Source organism: Varanus komodoensis, unplaced genomic scaffold (assembly GCF_004798865.1).
Source record: "Varanus komodoensis strain SLA01 unplaced genomic scaffold, ASM479886v1 scaffold17, whole genome shotgun sequence".
NCBI lineage: Eukaryota > Metazoa > Chordata > Lepidosauria > Squamata > Varanidae > Varanus > Varanus komodoensis.
Window position 1 is genome coordinate 15,173,149 of NW_025335505.1, and position 10,033 is coordinate 15,183,181.

The following is a 10,033-nucleotide window of genomic DNA, read 5'->3' on the forward strand; positions in this document are numbered from 1 at the left end:
ATGCTAAAGCCTTTGATTGTGTGGATCACAACAAATTGTGGCAAGTTCTTAAAGAGATGGGAGTACCAGACCATTTGTCTCTTGAGAAACCTATATGCGGGTCAAGAACTGGACATGGAACCACTGATTGGTTCAAAATTGAGAAAGGAGAAACCCTATTTAACTTATATGCAGAGCACATCATGAGAAAGGCAGGGCTAAATGAATCACCAGTTGGAATTAAGATTGCTGGGAGAAAGATCAACCACCTCAGATATGCAGATGATACCACTCTCATGGCAGAAAGTGAAGAGGAACGAAAGAGCCTCTTGATGTGGGTTCAAGTCAAAAGTTGGCTTGAAACTCAACATTACGAAAACTATGATCATGGCATCCGGTCCTCTCACTTCCTGGCGAATAGATGGGGAAGAAATGGAGGTAGTGACAGATTTTATTTTCCTGGGCTCCAGAATCACTGCAGACGGCGACGGCAGCCAAGAAATTAAAGGACGTTAGCTCCTGGGGAGGAAAGCTATGGCAAATCTAGACAGCATACTAAAAGCAGAGACATCACCCTGCCAACAAAAGTGTGTACAGTCAAGGCTATGGTTTTCCCAGTTGCAATGTATGGCTGTGAAAGCTGGATCATAAGGAAGGCTGAGCACCGAAGGATTGAGGCCTTTGAATTGTGGTGCTGGAGGAGACTCCTGCAAGTCCCTTGGACCGCAAGGTGATCAAACCGGTCAGTCCTAGAGGAGATCAACCCTGACTGCTCTTTAGAAGGCCAGATCCTGAAGATGAAACCCAAACACTTTGGCCACCTAATGAGAAGGAAGGACTCCCTGGAGAAGAACCTAATGCTGGGAACAACAGATGGCAAAAGAAGAAGGGGACGGCAGAGGATAGGTGGCTGGATGGAGTCACTGAAGCAGTTGGTGTGAGCTTAAGTGGACTCCAGGGGATGGTGGAGGACAGGAAGGCCTGGAGGAATGTTGTCCATGGGGTCGCGATGGGTCAGACATGACTTCGTGACTAACAACAACAACAAATTTATTTAAAACTTTTATATGCCATCTTTTCTGTATGACATCTCAGGATGGCTTACAATCAATTAGAAATAATTAAAATGTGCTATAAAAGAATAAATGTAAAATGAACTCTTTCTGACTTTGTCTTAGTTACTTGTCTATGGTTGAACTATTTTTGTTTGTTTTTAGCTGATACTAGAACAAAGCCTAGCAACATTGTAGCCATGTTCATAAAAGGATGGAACTCTTGCAATAAATCAACTGCATCAAAACAAACAGCCAATATATCTATTGGTAACATTTAATCAGCTCTTAACAATGCTGTAGTTGGGTTCTTTCTTTTGTAAAGTAACATGAAGAAAACAGAGTTGTGATATACACCTTAATAGGAATCAGTATAACGCTTTCAATGATGTAGTGGTTAAGTGTGTTACTGGGACTCAGGAGGTCTGGGTTCTATTCCCCACTCAGTCACAGAGACAACTAGGTGACTTTGAGCCAGTTACAGAATCTGAGCACAACCTATTTCACATGGTTGTTTTTGTGGGCATAGGATTGAGAGGAGCAGGAGAATTATGTAAGATGCATTGAATTCCTTAAATGGAAAAAAGTGGAATATAAATATAAAAAAGAGTAAATAAATATACCTCAGGTAGTATCTCTTCTGATGCAGAAAAAAAGTATGTATAAACAATTAGTTCGGAAGCAACTTCTATGTATTTTTCCTGTGAAGATACAAATAGGTATTTTAAAACATTGTCTCAGTCTTCATATATCTGCAGAAAAATGACTTTTTAACACAGTATTCACACTGAAATGTTCATTAGCACTTAAAGGGAAGGTTTCCCAGGGTGTGGGATGGGGAAAAGATATTCACAATGATCATACAATTTGCCTGGAAATTATACAAATGTCTAAATCATAATAACATATTTTCTGCAGGGTTAAATGGCAGACCATACACATTTTTGCCTATCCTTTGCTCCAGTGTATTTTGTTAAAGAAATACATTGTACTACTGCTTCTCTCTTTTGCTATTTGTACTTTTCTGTGTTTCAACATTATCATAGTGCACTAATAAAAATTACTACTGACAGTTTTCCCCCACTCCAAACTGTCACAAATACCTCATTCACCACAAACACACGCTTATTTTTCAGATGTTATCCAATCTTCATAACTTATATTGTGCTTCAGGTGGTAATACCCACCCATGACCATCCAGCAGTGGATGATCTGAAAGAACAGTTTCCTCCTGACCCTTTAAACACAGCTCCCAAATCTGTTCTGAAAAGTTGGGGGACCCTTCAGAGAAGGCAGCTATGAAGGAGAGAAGAGCAAGAGGAAGTACACTCTTGCAACTTTGGATTAGGTCAATATTTCAAATCACAATCTGGCAAAGCAATTTTGCCAAGATATTAAATAACTTTGCAGAACCCTTAAAATGTATATAGTTATTTTATACTCTTAGTACAATATACAGGGCTGAGATGCTTTCTACTAGAGCATACTTTTGTAATGAGCAAGATTTTTTTTTAAAAGGGATCCTTCTATTTTGCAAAGTTGCAAACCTTTAATGGAGATTCCCCACCAACGTACAGAAAAAATACACGATGTCTCTTTTGCACATGCTCAAACATCTGCTGGCTAGGGAGGGGTCGGATAATAGGTCTGAAGGACAGAAGGGGAAAACAGATCAACATGAGCAAGAAACAAAGAGAAACAAAACAGTTTGTTCTAACTTCCAATTTTGATTTACTTGAACGGATGGGATGTTTTAATAATCCTGTGTGCATACGTTTAAAGCTGAACCAAGTACTTAGCAGACAAAGTAAAGCTCAGGCACACCAGCTAGTCTATTCTAAGCTTTTAACTGCTGTTGAAGTTCCAACCATACAAACATTGAAAAAATTCATTTTTATTTTTAATTAAATGATTAACTTTTAGGTGTCAGATGACAATGCTGAAGAATAATAATGTAAGTTCTTGATTATCAGCAGAATGTATGAAAAGCATTAGTATACTTTTGCCTTCAACATAAAGCTTTCTTTTAAACATTAAAAGGAAAAACCTTGCTACAAGTCGTTAGTGAGTATTGCATCATCCTGTTTGAACTTAGCAGCTCAGCAATTATGCTCTACAGTTGCATCATTAATAGAGACATATAGAAAGTGTCAAAGATTTAATTAAAGATGCTGAATTACAGTTTCATCATGCACTCAGATGCATTTTGCCCCATTTTTTTCTCCTAGGGGAGCTGTATTGTTAAAAAAAAAAATGGTCTCTGTATACCAGCTACGGAGAAAAACAGGCAGGATGGTGCTATTGCACCCTTGTCCAATTTGTAGTTTTCTTAAAGGAAGCTGGTTGGACACTGGGTGAACAAATGCTGTACTAGATAGTCCTCTGGCCTGTTTCAGTATGACTTCTCTTATGTCTTTAGTTTTTGAACTCTTCTAGTAATTGACATTAAAAAAGATATAATAATAACAGTTCTGTTTAAACACGACATTAAATTGCTTTACATAATTCTTTCACAACTAATGGAAGTGTACTCAAAGATACTTTACAACTGGAAAATACTAATGTTATTTTACATGAGAAACATAATTAAAAAAACAAATTGTTTTTTTTTAAATAGTTTGCTTCAAATAACCAAAAAGACTCATGCTGGGTAATTAGATGCTATATTTAAGTTTTTCAATCTGCAAGTTTGTTTTAATTATGACTAAACCAAAGACGATTGGTCTAGAAAAATGTTATTAGCAGAATACTGTTAGAAGCATCACTTTATCAACAATTATTTATGCACAGGCTTAACTGAAAACCACTTTAAATGACAACAGCAAACAAGGTTGTTTTCCCCTTCCTTTCTGACAACATAAGAAGGGACTGACCTTAGAATGATAGGTACATACATTAGTAATATAATAGTCAAGGCACATTGGGTATCAAATTCTTACATTTAACCATAGTTGCCATCAAGTCCACAGAATTAATGGCTCCAGTTATGTGAACACTTTGCAAGAGAGCAATCTAAGGGTGATACAGAAGAAATCATAAAGGGAATGTTGAAGTGGACTCAGTAAAAGTGGAATTTTCTGTGTGAAAACAAGATGAAGGGCTCACATATATCTATGGCAGTTTAAATACACAGTTTTGATAAATTTTATTTATAGAACTCAAGGTGTTGCTTCATACAACCTTTCAGGAGAGATCAAGCTATTTCAGCAAAATGGGGTCTCTTGTCAATTATGGCATAGAACATCCTGGCTGCTGTAGACCCTATGGACTACCTTATCCACATTTTCCGTTAGCCTTTTCCAAAATATCATCAACACCTATCCCATATGCTACATCTGATTGAACCCTTTAAATACTTACCCTGCTACTCTGTTTGCAAACTCGATAATATCATCTTTGGTCCTGGGTCCTCTGTAGTTATATGCCAAGTCACCCTTTAACCTGAATAAAATATTGGATGAAGTACATTCCATAAGACAATATCTGTGAAAATAGCTGCACATGGGGTTCACATTTTATGAACAAGGAGAGGTGACACATTTCAAAAGCATTATTACACTGCAAAAGTAAGCAAGAAGTGAAGAACTGATCATTATTCTTCGCAATACCAGTTACCTTTTAAATGAGACAGTAATGGAGAAAATAAAACATTGGTCTACATTTAGTATATATCAACAGAATACTTATTGCAGCAGATGTTAGTGACACTACAACAGATTAGCATTTTAAGATGTAAGACATAGGTTCTACTTACAGCTTAATTGTTGGATAGCCTCGAACTCCAAATTCAGAGGCAATACCTACAAAAAATAGTGTAATTAACAATCTAAAAGTATATTTTTCTCTTGCCACAATTCAAATAGTCTAACAAATATTTTACTGGCACTTTTGTGAAAACAACTGTAATACATTGCATCAAAAATTCTGTTACTTACAGCTGCTGCTCCTACACTGGAATTATGATAGAAACATGCTGCCTGATGAGGAACTTTTCCCCCTGATTCATTGGCAGCATATTTCCTACTGTAACAGAATAAAATGCCTAGCCCATGCACTCACTCATCTCTCAATATCTGTGCCAATACCTATATATTACCTCATGCACTTATGCTGTTGATTAGTTAGTTACCTTTTCTATCACACTGAAAAAAAAGATACAACAGACGACTTTAGCAGTGCACTTACTAGAATAGGAAGTTGCATCCATCTTCCCAACTTTTACTGGAGAACCGATGCTTCCCATTTCTTTGCCAACTTCATTCCACACTGGCTCTAGTTTCTTGCAATGGCCACACCATGGTGCATAAAACTGAGAAACAAAATTAACCAATCACATATGATTTTGAAACTTGAAACTTGTACAAATTGCCTTCCATGGGACTTTTCCAAATTTAGTTTTTAAATCTTGTAAATCTAAGTGTTTTAGGATAAGTATGAGAAAATTATGGTATTATTTTATTCCTGTTAGAAGACAGATAAAAGTACTTAAGGCTTTGGCACTAACTGATTTTTACAGACTATCCTATCTTCTGCTTACTTCTTTTTCCAGCAGTTTATGGAAGAAAAGTTTAATATTCATGTAATAATGATATGGATCATTTATTACTTAAACTAACTGCTTTTAGTAAGATTTCTAGGAAACAGCAGGGAATAAGTATGGTTTATTTCTGTTTGTGTTGATTTTTAAGCCTGCCAATTTAATTCCATAGTGTAACTTTTTCAACCTTATTTGAGAATCAGAAAAATCCTATAGCTGCTAGACAATGTCTATAGGCCACAGGATTGTTCCGCTGACCGTATTTTTGGTTGATTTCTATGCTTTATTATGCCTAAATTGCATCACCTATTTTAAAATGTTGTATTCTAATCAAAACAAAGCCATTTTATATATGCTTGTACCCACAGAAAGAAAGAGAGTTCATATAAAATACATCTGTACTGTATTCCTAAGATTCTGCTAGTTTAACTGTTACAGATGTCTTCAGTGCTAGACCAGAGAATTATTTATAATTACTTCCCTGAGTGACAATAACTAATACAGGAACTAGTTTTATATAAGGACAGTTAGGATATGCCCCACTTCCGTAGTTCACAACACATGAAAACGTATACTCAGCATTCAGAACTACTGAAAATTATCTATCATTGTTGATTTGTTTAAAAAAAACAACATAAGTTTGATAATTTGTAAGTTCATGGGCAATATCACATTTTTTTCAAATGTCCACCAAATGCATTCCTGAGCAGTATATATAGAGTTTTTTAAATTGTTATTTGCTATACTGCCAAACAGATTTCTGCAGCAAAATTAGTTTTTAAAATTTGTATGTGAATTATAAATATCAATTCAGTTAAAGAGTACTTGTTCTAAATATTCAAAATATGCAAAACTCAGAAAATGTATTAAAACAGTATTAATAAAAAGCCATTAAAAAGCAAATGATTTTATATGCCAGTTTCTTTAAAAGTGCTATTCATTACAGTGATCTCCAGAACCATTATCTTATTATTTACTTATTATTCAGCTGTTATATGCCAGACAATTATATGCTTACAAGACTGCAAGTAAAATAGTTTCTGGATTATCATACTCTCAATACAGTTTATCCATTTGTATGTATCATCTTTAATATTTCAGGTTTTTCTAGCATACAAACCCTGTGCCGATGGCTACAAAGCAGTTCAGTGCCTACACTGCACCGTATATTATAATAAACTCACAATAAGAGCAATTCACTATTTTGCAGATATAACTGGAGTACCATCTGCAGGAGATTACAATAAACATTGAATGAACTGTAGAATTCCTTAAAGGAAAAAAAGCAAAGTAGGGGGTAATAAAGTTTTGAATAAAGTTTTTATAATATTGTACTCACATCTACAAGCCAAATGTCATCTTTTCTATTCTCTTTAAACCTATGAAAATTGATGAAATATTTTTTAATAAGACAGAGGTATTTATATGTTAGAAGTACATTTCTACAAAGTAGAGTTAGTTTTGAAGATTCCTGCCTTATTAGTTCTTCAACAAATGCACCAAGGTGAGTATGAAAGTAACATATTTTCCTCTTCCCTTGGCATCAAGTTCTTCCAATAATAACTGCCTGAGATCAACAGTAAAATGAGTGTGAAAAAATGATATGTTCTGCTTCAGGAGACATTTCTGAAGTAATAGCATATCAGTCCTTCTCAGCACAGCCCAATTGGTACCAATCTTATGGAACTGCTACTGAAATGAGATTTGCCAAGCTCAGTTGGAATTTTTAGATGTCATTAAAGTGCTTCATTTCTGCAAAGTCTCATCCTTTGCTCATTTCAAAATTCTAATGCACTTATATTTCATTTTTATTTTAATAATGAAACCTTACAAACTAAGTAGGGGGCATTTCTTTCCTGCAAACATAGAATTTGTACAAAAATGTATAAAATTTTGTTTGGGATGTTTCAACTGACATTGGAGATGGATACAAAGAGTGCCTGGCCATAACTTTCAAATAGAACTGATCAGAAGAACAAGAATATCTATGTCTTAAGATACTCTGAGCCTATTCAACAAACTGTAGATAGGGCTTGTGTTTTTAATTCCTGTACAGTGTACATTGTCTAGAAATAGCAGGCAATATATTAATAGGAACCATGTAAGCAAGTTCATATTTTAGCTTCTTTTTGAATATGCCCTCATTAGTCCTAATACCATATCTGCAACAAAAAGGCAAAAAATACTACCATTTGATAATGGTGGGATGTATTCATAAAACTCAACACACTCAACACAAAAACAGCATAAAATATGAAGCAACCCACCAATGATTCAAAGCCTTCCAATAAATATATAAAAGCAAATCTTTAAAGCCACAGTTCTTAAGAAAAAAAAACTATATACTTACGAGTCATCTAAATCTTCCACAAAAGATGCATCTACAGCAAATATAAGGCCAGCAGCTACTGGAAGAACAGGTGGCAGAAGAGAAAACGAAAACATATCCTAGTAATATCTATGGCATTAACTGAAACACACCAATCCAAGTTCATATACTATCCAGTATATTTTATATCACCTATACAATTAACTTACATAGAAAGGCCACTTATAAAATATGCTTTCTCCAGATTACTGATGTCTAATGCACCTCCAAATTGAGTTCCAACTAGCTTTATACTTCAAGAAAAACTCTGAACTGTCTTGATGCTATCTCAATTGGAATATACAGGCATCATCATTTCCCTCACCATCCCAGCCCTTTCCAATGCATGAGCAAAAACGCACATAACAGGGCAAACGTTAACATATCATGCATATGCTTTTTCTTTGGGGCATTAGAAACAGAATCCAAGATTCAAGCAGCTATCTTTGACACCTTGCCAGCCTTTTCTTTCTTGATGTGGCAGTAGTAAGAAGTAGGCCCATGGAACTAGAACTTTTATTATGCCCAAAGGGATAAATGCAGGTATGCAAGCAGACATAGAAATGCTTACACAAGAAGCAAATGTTCCAACTCTTTGCTCGCTCATCTGTTCCATGGCCTTCTGCCTACTTGCTTACACTACCTTCTCTCAAAATGGCACAGTAGGAAGGACAGATTCACCAGCCTCCAAGCATTTCTACCTACTGGGAGAGAAGCATGGTGACTGTGTAAGCAAATGAGGCAGCCAACACAAACATCTCTTCTCTGCAGTTAAGAATGGAATAAAGTAAGGGCAGGAGACTCACTGAGCACATCTCCTAATTCCTCCCCCACCCACCACTGCCCTTGAAGCACAGATGCTATCGGAAGAGAGGATGTGCAACCAAGAGGAAGATACAACAGCTCCTAGAATTACTATATTACTTGTGCTTCTGGGAAACTCCACTGGCTTCCATTCCCCCTGTGGGGATAGAAGGGGAGGGGAGAGAAAAGAGCTTAACAAGCCAAACCAGAAGTAACCCAAACTTTCTCTGGTCCACACACTCCTTATTGTTGTATCCCCCCAAGTGAGTGAGCGAGCAGGCAGGCATGCAATTAGAAGACGGCGGTGGTCCATCCTTGGCACATCGCTTGCTCGTGGACCTTCACAGGTGCCTGCTGCCCTGGGCCACCTGTCCTACAAATATGAATGGGTGGGCAAGGAAAGGCTGTTGGTTTCTATACACACAGCTTAGGAGAGTTCCCTAGCTCTCAGCAAGGGCCCCATTGCAGCTCAGCAGCAGGTGGCCATTGGTCGAGCCGCTGGGCTTCCCTAGCAGGTGCCCATCCCTGGCCCTGGAGTCAGTAGTGCAGAGATCTGGCCATCGCCTGCCTTCCCCTCCAGCCCACTTCCTGCAGCATCACCCCATACGCGGTATCATTTCCTCGTCACTTCCCTCAGCCACCTGCTCCTCCTCCTCCTCCTCCTCTTCTTCCTCAAAGAGGGCGGCCTGCCGCCCACAGCCCCGCTCATCCACGGGTCCCACTAGTCTGCCCCAAGCCCTCTCCGGTCGCCCGCTCCCCCAGCGCCGCCGCTTTCGAGCCTTCCTCCGCCGCCGCCCCCCCCCGCCCCGCCCTCCCCAGGCGCACGCTCCGCTTCCCTCCATCCCAAGCCCGGCCTCTGCGCCACCGCCAAGCCGACAGCGACGCCGCGATCGTAATACCTGTTGCCAAGAGCAGGCTCCGCAGCTCCTCTCTCCCGACTCCCATCCTGACAGGAGCCGGCGGCCAAGGCAGGCACCAGCCGGAAGGGGAAGCGGGCCTCGCTCGCCCGCCCTGTCTCCTCCTCCGAGCGAACAGAGCATGCGCCGCACAGCCGCGGCTCCGGCCGTTTCTTCGCTGTGCGAGGGAAGGAGGGGCGGTTGCCGGGCAACGCTCCTGTTCCGCTGAGCCGGCGCTTTTGTTCCTCTAATTCGCTTCGCGCTTCCGGGGCAGCCGGAGGAAAGGGAAACAAAGGAGTCTCGCGGGTGGGGATCAGGCCACGGCTTTCTTCCTGCGCTCACTGCGAAGTCAGCTGCACACAGCCAATCGCAGTTTTGGGCCGAGTCGGGATGGAGA

At 39.0% G+C, this 10,033-nt stretch overlaps 1 protein-coding gene across 2 annotated transcripts in view; it reads right to left on the reverse strand.

Moving 5' to 3' along the window:
* TMX3 (thioredoxin related transmembrane protein 3) overlaps positions 1 to 9,755 on the reverse strand; it is a 32,451-nt gene extending 22,696 nt beyond the window's left edge. Inside the window, exons 1-8 of one of the 2 annotated variants that reach the window (XM_044426499.1) lie at positions 9,640 to 9,755; positions 7,919 to 7,976; positions 6,908 to 6,947; positions 5,217 to 5,340; positions 4,786 to 4,831; positions 4,392 to 4,472; positions 2,579 to 2,678; positions 1,655 to 1,732 (exon numbers count right to left, since the gene is read on the reverse strand). In XM_044426499.1, coding sequence (XP_044282434.1) covers positions 1,655 to 1,732; positions 2,579 to 2,678; positions 4,392 to 4,472; positions 4,786 to 4,831; positions 5,217 to 5,340; positions 6,908 to 6,947; positions 7,919 to 7,976; positions 9,640 to 9,685 — 573 coding nt within the window. In that variant the 5' untranslated portion in view covers positions 9,686 to 9,755. The remainder of the gene's footprint in view (positions 1 to 1,654; positions 1,733 to 2,578; positions 2,679 to 4,391; positions 4,473 to 4,785; positions 4,832 to 5,216; positions 5,341 to 6,907; positions 6,948 to 7,918; positions 7,977 to 9,639) is intronic. The other variant, XM_044426500.1, reaches the window with a different exon arrangement.
* Positions 9,756 to 10,033: the final 278 nt, after the last annotated feature.